The 13,462-nt window shown below is 40.4% G+C and overlaps 1 protein-coding gene across 4 annotated transcripts in view; it reads left to right on the forward strand.

The window, feature by feature from the left end:
- Positions 1 to 44: 44 nt before the first annotated feature.
- LOC118211426 (potassium voltage-gated channel subfamily B member 1-like) overlaps positions 45 to 13,462 on the forward strand; it is a 37,243-nt gene continuing 23,825 nt past the window's right edge. The window contains exons 1-3 of one of the 4 annotated variants that reach the window (XM_035388620.1): positions 45 to 566; positions 1,538 to 1,694; positions 2,869 to 3,545. In XM_035388620.1, coding sequence (XP_035244511.1) covers positions 2,991 to 3,545 — 555 coding nt within the window. In that variant the 5' untranslated portion in view covers positions 45 to 566; positions 1,538 to 1,694; positions 2,869 to 2,990. Of the gene's footprint in view, positions 567 to 1,537; positions 1,695 to 2,868; positions 3,546 to 13,462 lie in introns of those variants that run through there. The other 3 variants (XM_035388621.1, XM_035388622.1, XM_035388623.1) reach the window with 3 other exon arrangements.

Below are 13,462 nucleotides of genomic sequence, written 5' to 3' on the forward strand. Positions count from 1 at the left end.
GTATATTATTATTATGTCATGTACACCTCAAGTAAATTTTTGACACAATAACTTTGATTTTTTACTTTTTTTTATTTTTTTACTTCATGTCTGTATGTTGTATTACTCATTTATTTGCATTCCACTATGGAATCTCTTTAATGGAACTGCTTTAAAAAAAGTTGCCATTTTAATTTCATTTTGCCAGCACCGATGCCAAATAACTAAGCTATCTAATGCATGTGTTTGAAGAAGGACCCATTCTAAATAACGAGTTGGTAGTCAGTAGTTTAAACACTTTCTGACTGCTCATTAATTGTGCAGACCCGGTGTTTTCGGATAGTGTTAAACAATGGCTAGCTCGAAGGAACATGACGACTGCAGAGTTTAGATTTATTTTCTGTTCTTTTAATACTCAAGGCAATAGGAACAACAGTATCTCTTTTGACCCACTTTTTTAAGCGTAAAACGGGAGCTTCTTTCCTCGTCGCCGAACGCCTACACTCCACTTTCGAGGGCACGATGGTTGCTTTCAATCTGGACGTTCTGTTGCCGCTCGGAGTAAACCCTCGCGGACGTGTTTAAGGGTAAGCGGCGATATTTTATCAATCTTGTACCTATGTAATTAACCATCGGTCGTTTTCATAAGCGCCATGTCTTTCATCCCAAATGAACTAATTTTATTCAGAATAAAGGATGAAGGTGACACAATTTCACATACCTCTACGGATTTGTGGGAGAAGCGTGGAAGATGAACGAGTACAGCTGCCTAACTTCAAAGCTATATTAATCATTTGGACGTTTGGTTTTCTCGCTAAAGTTTTTACTAGAGGACAGATATGTTGTAGTGGCGGACGGAGTGCGCGTATCAGGCGCGTTTTAAAAACCATTCCATGTTATTAATCCCAAAAACCTGAAGGGAGCGGGTGTGTGCGTGCGCACGGTATGCTGCTTTAGTCACAGTGAATTGTGTGGTTAACGGGTTGTATGGTATGAGAGGAGCTTGGCGAGATCCTAACTGCCTGGTCGGAGAAATGTAAACATGCAACAATGTGTTCTCTTCTTTGCCGGCACTACATGCGCACACTATAATTTGGATCATCATTATAAACTCAGGTTACCTGTGGTCAGGACCTGTATCGGTTCTGTAACAAGTCCCTCTGGGGTTACTATGTAGGAAATGTGGAGTTTCTCTTACTTCCTGTGGTGTTTGATATATTATACACGTTCATAACCATGAACACGTTCATGATCCTGATCTTAAATTACGTTATGAATGCTTTTTCACAAAGATGAACCACTCGCAGAGTTCTCAATAGACCCGTCGAACAATTGTTTTGTAATTACTCTTACTCTTGTAAAAACTGCATAAAAACTGTGATTGAACAAGTGAGCTTGTTTGAGAAATGTGCAGGCTATGTTGATGTTTCAGTCCATTTTAAGGTTACAGCCTACTCTAAAAACACGTTAAGGAATGGAGTGCGGCTTCGACTGAATCTTGGCGATATCCGTGGCGTGGTAATGCGGGTACCAGTGGATATATGTTTCTCACTCTAAGTTGGAGGTGAGAGTTGCGCGGCCAGCCCCTCGACCCGGGATAGCAAGAGTTAAAAACGCCGCCAGTGTGCTGGAGCCCGATGGTGGAGCTGCCGCGAAGCACCCCTCCTCAGAACCCCGCAGCTATGTCTTCCTTCACGCGCAGATACAAGAGTCAGGTACAGCAAAAAATTGTACGGATTCATAACGTTGGCTACTTGTTGATCCTTTACAGTTATCTCCGGTTAAAAAGAAACAAGTAGGACAAACGGATTGGTTTTTTGTATGGTTTTGTCTCCTACTGAAACATGTCTGGGACCAAAGTGATTACTTAGGTGCAGGGTCTGAGAGGGATGAGAGGAAGAACAAACCAGTGATGTCTCCCCCATTTATCTTCATTTAAGTATTTTAAATGTCCTTTCCCTGATTGAGCCTGGTGGAAAGGACAATCGATATATACATCAGACGTTATCAGTAACATTTTTCTTTGACGTTTGTGAACTCCGGCGAGGACGTAGTACTCAAATTCACACTGATGTTGCTTGAAAAAATAATAAAAATAAAAAAACACAGACAGTGAACCGAAGGTTTACATTAAGTGTGTAGCCTATTTTAAATCCTCTATATTTAAAGGGTGTTTAGCCTGTATGTATGTATATTTACGATTTATTTAACTTACAACTCGCTTTGTACGTCGCTATTGTTGTGCATTGGCTACAGGCAGCATTGCCCATTTGTTGTGTCCCGACTAATAGAAACTCCTCACATCGACAGTGGAGTCTCCGTGAACTCGTCTGTGATTCAATTATTTGGTCGTAGGGCTTCATGAAAATGGATTAAACCAATAATCTTGACTAACTGGACGTGTATCTCTTAAATTTTTCTAACTCTTAAACAAACCAGTAGGGCTATTATCTCTTTGGGAGAGATCCCAAGTACGAGAACACCTTAGAATATCAAGGAACTGCTAGGTTCTCTTGGCGACAAACCGAATGACTTCTATTGAAGTATCTGCAGAAGTGCAATTATTTCAGCACTGAAACAGAAAGGACAGTGCAATGAATTGATTGTTTCCTAGAGTGACAGAGCGGTGGTTTCAGCACTGTTTCACTGGACAGCGCTCGCTACTGGAGCCGAATTCTCTCATTAGACTTCCCCCACCCCACTGCTCGCAAGGAAAGCTGCTGGATTATTTCTGAAGCAGATTAAATTATCTATTTGCTCCTCTGATTATTGGATAAACCAAATGACATTGCCTGAGAAATGTTCTTTCTCAATGCCGTAGGTCATTTGGGTTCGGTGTCCATTTTAGAAAGTGTTGCTGATATTTTCCCCTCTTTTCCTCCCTCCCAGTCGCAAGAATGGAGGAACACAGATCCAAATGTAGACGCTAACGCAACGCCCGGAGTTTGTCTTCAGGACTGACAGAATTTTGCCAATCGAAAGAAAGAAAGTGGACGAACTCTTCCGTAGGGATGAATAAATCCGGATCTCGGTCGACTTGCTCGCTTCCCCCTGAGCCGGTGGACATACTTCGTAGCAAGTCGTGTTCCCGCCGTGTGAGGCTCAATGTCGGTGGTCTTCTGCACGAGGTTCTGTGGAGAACGCTGGACAGGTTACCCCGCACGAGATTGGGTAAACTACGAGACTGCAACACGCATGATTCCATAATGGAGATATGCGACGATTATAATTTGGAGCAGAACGAATATTTCTTTGACAGACACCCGGGGGCATTCACTTCTATTCTGAATTTTTACCGCACCGGAAAGTTACACATGATGGAGGAGATGTGTGCTTTGTCTTTCAGCCAAGAACTGGACTACTGGGGAATCGACGAGATTTACCTGGAGTCCTGTTGCCAAGCTCGCTATCATCAGAAAAAAGAACAAATGAACGAGGAGCTTAAACGCGAAGCCGAGACTTTGAGGGAAAGAGAAGGAGAGGAATTTGATACCTCGTGCTGTGCAGATAAGCGAAAGAAACTTTGGGATCTTCTAGAGAAGCCAAGTTCATCACTTGCAGCAAAAGTAAGTATGCGGATATGGCTACTCCATGGTTAAATAAATAAAATGAGTTTAATGTGTCTTGTTAGTTAATCAGTTCGCAGTAGGATTTCCTTTCGAACTTGTTCAGTCTATCATGGGATTTGTGTGTTTAAGCTCGATTTAAATGGATCGCGGAGAACTGACGCATTAACTCCATGTACTCTGCCCGAGGTCAAGTAATTTACGGCAGTTTGTCAACACAGCGCCAACCTTTACATGGTGATTGGATATCGTGAAAAAACAAGAACAACATATTCCATACATTTTTCAAAGATAATTTATAATATAATAATCCCACCACCACCACCAACAACAACAACAATTAATAATAATAATAATAATAATAATAATAATAATAATAATAATAATAACAGCAACCTGATGAATCATTCTTTCGCGTTTTGTTGGCATGATTAAAATGAGGGAAATATAAAGTGCAGAAATATGGTCCTCAAAAATGTAAAAATCTTTTATGAATATAATTGCTTTGTGCTGTAGATTGCCATAATGAAAGTAGTATCTTTTCCTATTCTCTGAACAAGAGAAATGGGCTTAATATAATAGAATATATACATATCATTGGGGGCCTGAGGGCTTGATTCTCTGAATTGTGTTCCTGACTTGAAATGACTAGATCCATGAATTAATCAATCCTTTAATTTGATATGCCATTTTCAACAAAGGAAATGCCCCAGAGTGTTCTACCAAACAGAGAACTAAGTCATGGAACACATTGCACATTACAGAGGATATTTCTTGAAAGGAACACCTTTCTTTGCTTTAGCAACAGGCAAGAAATCATTTGGAGTGATAGTAGTAGAAGCAATGAGATATAAACAAAGTGTGCTTTATCTCAGACAGAGAGATGCCCTTAATGGAACACCTTACAGTTATAAATAGAAAGGTGTTGTGTGAATGATTTGCTTTTGATAGAATGGAAAACCACACAAAACCCACTCAAATATTGAAGTGGAAAAACATGCATGGTCACTGTATACTTTAATATATAATTGGATTCTGCCTGTTGATCAATCCCCTCTCTGTGTTTATAACATGTGGTCATTTTGTAGCATACATTGTCATGAATTGTTTGCTTAAACAATATTTTTATCCAGGTAAATGGGCCACATTAGGGAAATGGGGCTGTGGGGGGTCAGATGGAAGTGTTTTGCCATTAATACTGTGTCAGTGAGGGTCCACAGATGTGGTCTTCTCTCAGCTTTCCACAAGAGTTATACCCGCATGAGGTGTCAACAGGATGTGTGCGTGTCAGTCACCTTCAGTGGATTGTGTGCTAATGGTAAGACCACACATATAGTTTTATGAGGCCTCGTGACCTAGTGTACTGTATGGTGCTGCTTACAGAAAGTTGGGAAGTATACTGGCACTTTGTGTCATTGGGTGTCTGTGAATATAATACACTTCAGTTGATAATGAATGAGATATAATCTCAGTATTTTTGGTGTTTTCCTATATTGATTACATGTTAAATCTGTATGGCGAGTCTTAATACAGTGCATCCCACTCTGTGTTCACTAGTAGTCATATGTGGTCATGGGATTGTTGTGGTTATTAAATTGGGGTTTTAATTCATCTGCTTTGTGGAATTGTTTCAAATTTGCATTGCTCCAGCAGTATAATACTATTAGTTTTATTAATTTTTATCGCCCATTTTTATCACTAAACTAATCACATCAACGTGTTTGTGAAGAAAGAAAGTACCTATTATATTTAACCCCTGAAATCCAAAGGATAGTCACTCATTTTAGTTTTGAACAGATTCCAACATTTCAAAATTAATATAAATAGTGCATAGACATAGTAAATAATTAGCTTTCTAGATGGAAATTGAGACATGTTGAATAACATGGTGTAAGCAACTTGGAGCATTCATTGAAAGTGTTTGAACAGTCATTAACGGACTAGTTTTACATTATACCAGTGAGTTCCTACAATATACGTGTATTTAATGAAAAGATTCAATTTGTCAAAAGATATTCTATTCAAAAATATCTGATTGCAGTTCAAGCATAAATATTAATCTACTTGATAGTTTTGTCAGTAAACATTTTCTCTGCCAAGCTGATCCCACAAAAAAGGCAATCTTCCCTCAGTTGTACCGGCACATATATCAATATCTAATTAGCTTAAAAGGAGGGTGTAAAACCTCATTCCATTTCACTGGATTCTAAATGCATTACTGCAGCCATTTAATAATCAGAGGATAAACAACAAAATGAAAGGTGTTCTTATTTTAAACGCAAGAATTATCATTCATACCATATTTTTTTGTTAAGATTTAGAGCATCAGGCATTTTGATTGATTTGATGGCCAATGGTAGAGCTAGAGGGACACTTGGTGCACCAAATCAATGAAACAGTTACTTGGCAACATCAATGTGTATAGTTAAGAAATAAGGTGCCCAGTGAACACTTGATTGAGGAGAAACAACACAAACTGTGTGCATAGAAATATTGATGTCACTCAAATAAAATCAGAACTTTCATCCGCTGTGGTCCGACTGTAGGTACACCTTTTGATGGTTCCAGACGCATAGACTGTAGTTCCAGGTACAGGCTCTGTGGTTCCAAATGCAGTGTCTGCTGTGTGTGGCTCAAGTCACTGTAGTTACACAATGTCAAAGGACAGACTGGTAGCTGTGTGTATTGCACATTTCCTGTGGTATTAGCTAATGAGGTAACAGCACAGACGACATCTGCACATTCCTCACATGTCAAATGATGAGATGCCTTCAAGACTGCAACCCACACCTTGAACGAAATGCCAAGGCAGTGTCACATTAATTATCCAAAAGTGGGCTTTTGGGTGCATTTGGCTCCCTCTTGTGCCTTACTAATTTAAATTGAGGTTGTTAGCTATATAATGGCATTATTATGAACTGCAGGAATATCAGGAGTTTCAGTGTGTGTACAGACCTGTAGAGCATTTAGTATTCTCTTTTTAAAACATTTTTACTTCTCTGTTTATTCAGTTTATGTGAAATCATATTGCTTAAACTGCTAAATATCAATATTCATTTAATATTTATGATATAACTTTACCCATACCTACAGCCTGTTTTGCATGTATATGCGTGGTATGTGTTAAAATGTGTGTCATGGCCTAATTCAGTAAAATTGTGTGTGTGTGTGTGTTTGTATGCATCAATGTGTGTGTATAAAAATGTAGCAGCCTACACAAGTGACAGTATAATGTAATGTGAAGACCCATGGGCAGAAATGGGCAGAAATGGACAGGATATATTTACCCCTCCTCAAAATGTTTTTTTTCTGTTCTTCCTTAAGGTGAGAGTACATTTCCTTCACCTTCACCTGTTCTTGACCTTTGTAGAACTTATTTTATCAGCCGTGCAGAACAGAGAGAGAGAGAGAGATGAATGTATAAAAAAGGCTATTATGTATGTATGTATGTATGTATTTGGAATGCGTGTATACATAGAAGAACTGTGTAAAGCCAAGGTGGGGACTGCAGATTTTATTCATTTACTTGACAAATAGTGTCCTCAAATTAGATTTACCATCCCCATCAGAGCAAGAGATGATGGAAGCAGCTCTACACAGTTTAATCATGGCTACAGGCTTGTTTTCTCCTGTTTAATTGAAGGGCAGCATCACTAAAATAGGCCGATCCCATATGCAGATTTCTCTTCATTCATTTTTCAGTGCCAATTAATTTTTAATTTCACATTAATAAAGCTTGACTTCACAATGGTGAAAGAAGGTGCAATCTGGTGTATCTATAGCTGCAGATGTCATCCTGTGCCCACGACTTTGGAGTTGTAACCTAAAGTATATTACAGCAGGGCTCTTATGAGCTGTCAGTGTGGATTTTTCATCCTACTGCTCAAGATCACAAATGCTATTCATGTGCTCATGCATTAGAGGTCAGCTGAAGCCCCTTTCTGGAGTCACATGTGTACAACCAGACACGTTCTGTCTTGGTTTTTGTTTGTTCTTGTTGACTCATGCCTGGAAGAATGCAGCCCATTACAGCACTGTGGCACTATACTGTGTATTAGGCATCAGACAACAGCATCCAATTGCCAATTACAGTCTTCTGTCTCATTTTTTTGTGCATGAATAAATCAAGCTTAACTTAAACTTGTGTTTTATTCATAAATTGCAAATGGTTTTGAAATTTCTCAAATGATCCGAGTCTAGACTAAATGTTTATCTGATATTTTATATAGTAATTATTTATGGCTTTTTCACTGTCGGAGCACGCATGCAGACCTCTGTGAAAGTAGAATCAGCACCTATCAGTCAGTCATCACACTTTTCACGGTTCGTCTGATCCCCAAGGAATAATCAATCACCTGAGACTCAATCACTGGCTTTCTTATTCTCCTTAAATCCCTCACTGGAACTGGAGAGGGAATCAGTGATGGAAACCAGGGTGCTGTGTGAGGGGTGGTGGCTCAGCACAAGAGGCGTCATAATACAGCAGAGGAAAAACGTTCAGCTGTCAACACTAACTCTGGAAATGTTCACTCAACATTAGTGTCTGCTGGTTAAAGGTTTCCTGGGAGACTGACATAGAAACAGAAGTTTTTCAATGTATCATTTCACTGTGTGAAGGTTTGCGCCCTGACTTTATGTGCTGCGTTCCTGCTGCGTGTGGTTGCGGCCGTGGTTTGTGAAGCTTGGAAGCAGAGTGTGTTGACGTTGCTCGCTGCAGCTGCTCCCCACAGTTCGTCGAATGTCTATAAATCCACAGCACAAATTCTTGTCTGCCTGGCTTATTCAATGTCCATATATCTCACGCTGTGCTTTGAGAGAGTGTGGCAGACAGATGGGGGCATAAGAGAACACACCCCCTTCCCACCCCCATTTTTTCTCTCAGCATCACTGTAAATAGAGTATACATAGAAAGTCCCTCCCCTGCCCCAGCCCTGCCCACTCCACACCCTCTACAGCACTGGTGCTGTGAGATGTGTTACTGGGCAGATTACATAAAAGCTGTCACTTCTTTTTTTGCTACCCTCATCTTTATTTTTTTCAATTGTCTGGTGAAATACTTTCTGACATCCTCAGCCTTAATACAGCATCCCTCAAACAGTAACCCACGCTTCAACCTCAATCCCCATCTTGTATGTGCTCTGAGGTCCCACAAAAATATCCTTAAAGTATGCATGAATACATTCTGAGATGTACATTGATTCTATGAACAACCTGTTTGTAATTGCTCAGGATGGGGATAATTAACTACCTGTGAAAACCAAAGTGACACAAAATCATGTCCGAGCAACAATGTCCAACTCCTGACTCCCCCAAAATCACTGCAGCTGACTGGGGGATGGATGAGCAAGATCTTCCATGACCAGAAGTCTCTCTCCTGGTAGAACTCAGCCCTCTCCATTGAGAGAGTCTACATTTTTTCTCTCTTTTCCTATATTTTTCATCTCTAATTCATGGTTGCGAGTTGATAACCATACCAAATGAAAAACAGATACACAACTTGAGCAGCTTTCTGGTGTTGTTTGTGTTGCTGTTTTACCCATGCCTGTTTGCTAGAAGAACTATATTGATTTTATTTGATATCGTCAATGAATGATTAGTAACATGCAGAAAAAGTTTTTTAAAAATCCCAATAGACAGCCTGCAGATCAAACAAAATAATCTAATTATCACCAAGGCCTGATGTTTCATATTGCCTGAAACAAGGATTAAACAGTGTACAGTGCAGGTTGTTTTCCAACATGAGGTGTCATATTTTCTAAGCTTCATGCTGACTTTCAATGAGCTTGAACAATGTAAAGGAACTTATTCCAGAACAACACAGTGTAAGAAAATGGTGGACTTTTCTGTCTCATACCGCAATGAGAGAACGATGTGATAAACTTTTTGGCATACATAGAAAATATTTGACCTCCAGATAAACTGGTTAGTTTTCCCTGTTCCGTGTCACTTCTCACAGTTGACCTCACTACCCCCGGAAATAAGCGTCTGATCAATATGCGTTGCAAAGCAATCTGCGGTTTATGTCCGCATTTAAAGTAGACCTTCAAGCATGTACAAGGATATATTTGCTTGAAAAACAATATTATCTGCTGGTGGATTCAAATACAAATGGCCTTCCAAACTATACATTTCTAAAGATGTTCAATGAAGGAAACATTTTCTCTGGAAACATTTGTAAAGTACTGTTCAGGAATATTACCTTCATTTCCAAAGGGGATTCAAGGATTGGTTTCAGCTGGTCTATAAATGACTTACTTCATTGACGCTGGTATACTGTTACTGGTCTAGCTGATTTCTTACATAAATGGCCGGACAGCCATCCTCTGGGGACTAAGGACAGATCACAGTCAACTACCAGCGAATCATGCTGCAGGAGTAGTGTTCAACATGAATAAAAATAATCTCCATAGGTAAGAAATGAGCCTGCATTGAGCTTAATCACTCCAGATTCCAGAAATGGCCTCTTCTTCCTTACACTGAACTCAGAGAAGCTTAATTATAAATTTGAGACAGTGGGAAGCCCATGGGAATGAATAGGAATCACTGCTGTTCACCAAATGACTTTTTCAGCTCAAGTTCTTGCTGCTAGTGGGTTGCTGTGCGCTTTACTTTTTTCATCGCCTTGATAAAGCAGTGTGCTCTCTGTTTACTTAACCTGAATTACACAGCTACACATCCAGATGTGTCAAAAAATAATATGTAAAAAAATATATAATTTAAAAGTTGTTCTAGGTAAGGTTCTCTAACCAGAAAATGAACAATGGATAACATTGGAATACTGGAACTTTTAAAACTAAATAGGCACAGCAATAATGTGAACTAAGCCTAGGCACTGCAATCATTTATGTGCAGCCATGTAAAATAACCCTAAATTCAGCATTGCAGACAGACAGTACATTGGGACCAGCAAGGGTTTGCATGTACTGTATGTGCATTCGGTCTCACACATACAGTCAGCCTGGGACAGAGATAAGGAAGGGGAGAGCTTTATTGCTAAATGTGCTGATGATCTGAATAGGTCACATTGAAATCCTATGTTAAAGTGCAAATGAATTTCACAGGCAGGGATGGCAGCGCTGTGTTCAGGAGAAATTTGGCCCACTTTGAGAAACATGCTGATGTGAACAATTGGTAGGCCCTCAGCAACAACAGTTTGCTCAGGTGCGTGTTCTTACGTTGCTAGGGAGATAGAGTATATGATCTCTATGAACTCACTACTGTGCTACCACAATCATTTGCGGATTGGTCCCTAAGCCAAATTTGTCAAAGGTGAGAGGTAAGCAATGAAGGTTAGCTTAATTTATTATTCAGTACAGGCTGCCTTCTGGGGATCCGATCATTAGTGAGCCAGGGGGAGTCTCGGTGTCCAAACTGCAGGCCACATCACAAAGAGAGAGAGAGAGAGAGAGAGAGAGAGAGAGAGAGAGAGAGAGAGAGAGAGAGAGAGAGAGAGAGAGAGAGAGAGAGAGAGAGAGAGAGAGAGAGAGAGAGAGAGAGAGAGAGAGAGAGAGAGAGAGAGAGAGAGAGAGAGAGAGAGAGAGAGAGAGAGAGAGAGAGAGAGAGAGAGAGAGAGAGAATGACACATCATGAGAGCAAGATGGTATAAAGCCATAGTTCCACAGTTATTGGGCAGCAGTGCATTAGAGACCTTGGAGTCACAGGATACATGTGAGAGGGAGCTCAGAAAGACCCGGAACTGCAGGGCCAGTGAGCCTCACATTAGGACAAAGTGGGGAGAGTCCAGGAAAACTGTATGTAGGAAAAACATAGAGTTCAGTGTGCGTGTGCATGCAGGTGATGGACTGTTATGGCTTTAATTTCACATTCTTTCCAGCATGGGAAATGAACTTCTATGGCATCACCCAGTTCTCATTTTCCAGAATCAGTGCTGTATTCAGCACACAGTAAAGACTTCTGCTTGCTTCTCTATGGAACATAAAGCACCTGCCTAATGGTAGCACTTACCAGTCATTACTGTAATCTGTTTGCACAGATGCTCCTCTATACACACAGGTATTTTTATGTGATATTCAAGCCATTCATAAATGGCTAAACTTCAGAATCTTCCTCTAGTAGCAATTCAATTAGGGTTCTGCCGTCGAGAGTAGCCTACTACAGCTGGGTTCCACATGGGCTGTTACCCCATAGTCCTGTGGTCCATGCGACAGTGGTGCCCACAAAATGTCTTTGGTGCCTCTGGCTGCTGAGAGGCTGCATATAATCTCAGAGGACATTTTGTGGGCAACATAGCTCAGGAGGTAAGACCGATTGTCTGGCAGTCGGAGGGTTGCTGGTTCAAACCCCGCCCTGGGCATGTCGAAGTGTCCTTGAGCAAGACGCCTAACCCCTAACCCCCAACTGCTCTGGCGAATGAGAGGCATCAATTGTAAAGCGCTTTGGATAAAAGCACTATATAAATGCAGTCCATTTACCATTTACCATTTGAACTCACTGCTGAAATATGATGGCTACATTTGGTGAGAGAGGGAGTAGGAAAAAGGGAGGCACAGACTCACGTTCCATGCAGCTGTAAGAAGGGAGTGAAAAGAATCTGCAGCAGAGAGAGAGTGAGAAAGAGAGAGAGAGAGAGAGAGATTAATATAGAACATCGGCTGGCCACTCAGGGTTTGTCTGAAGGACGGCTTTGCTCAGTGCCCTCTGTTTCAAAGGCAAGACAACAGGATTGATTTGGCGCCCACGTTTCACACTGTTCCGTGGAAATCTTCCATAGCATGTACATCGGTGTGCATGAACGCAACGTTCTGCCTGAATAATTGCCAGGGCCTTTCACGTGCCTCTCTATTGCATGGAACATGATGTGGAAGCAGATAAGGAATAAATGAATACAAAAACATTTCCTCTGTTTTTCTCACACTCTTGCGTATAGCAAATAAACTTACCCATTCGCTGGCCTTCAAGAATAATGGAATGTTGATTGTTCTCTAAACCTTGTGGCTGCCAACCCACTGGCAGTAATTACTTGAAACAGATACTGGATACTACACCACACACACCACACTTTCCATTTAGGATGGTTTGTTATCCTACAGGGTTTATTAATAAATATGAACCTAAAGAGCACATTGACCTCCTTTTGGCTCGCTGGACAAAATTTCTACTAATGCGACCTTGAGAAATAAGGAATAAATAAGAATATTATTTTTGCGAGGCCTCCCTGAAGTGTGTGCTTTGTGCATGTGGGGAGGACAGTTTTGTACACTAGCACGCCTGTCATGCTGTATTAATGGAAGGGGGGTCAGAGACTTCTCATTTGGTGTTTCTCCTGCTTAGCTCTGGAGTTCGGGTCGCTAATTATAGAATTCATTTTATGGTAGTGTGTGATGAATATTAACGATATGCAGGACAAAATGTACAACAGTTTGGTTTTGCACACTGCAGTTTTCAGTGGAACAAAGGTACAGGTTCTGGCATGTACTGTATTATTTGTGGGCATGTGGGAGACTGCCAGAACTTCCAGGATACTTAGGCTGTCTGCTTAAAAGCTTGATGTCTACTTAGACTGATGTCTCCTTGTAAGCCTAGGTATAATGCGAGGGAAGAGACAGAATATCTTCTTTAACTTGAATGTGTTTTTATCTTATTTTTGCATTTTTTCACATGATTGGGTGTTTTCTAAATGTTGCCTTTCCTCATTTCCTTCCATCTGGGAGACTACATGAAGCCCCAAAATGATAATGGGAACACCAAAAAAATCTCCACACAATTTAGCTCATTCCCTGAATCACAGATCATAGAAGTTTTAACGGCATGCTAAAAATTGGGATCATTTAAATATTTAAATGTTCAGTATCACCAAACAACATGTGTACATGTGTGCATTTGCTAAAATAAATTAGTCAAGTACCATTCCTGAGAGCATAACACCGTTCCCATGTGTGGGTTTTTGAAATTGTAAC

The sequence above is a fragment of the Anguilla anguilla genome, chromosome 13, assembly GCF_013347855.1.
Source record: "Anguilla anguilla isolate fAngAng1 chromosome 13, fAngAng1.pri, whole genome shotgun sequence".
Taxonomy (NCBI): domain Eukaryota; kingdom Metazoa; phylum Chordata; class Actinopteri; order Anguilliformes; family Anguillidae; genus Anguilla; species Anguilla anguilla.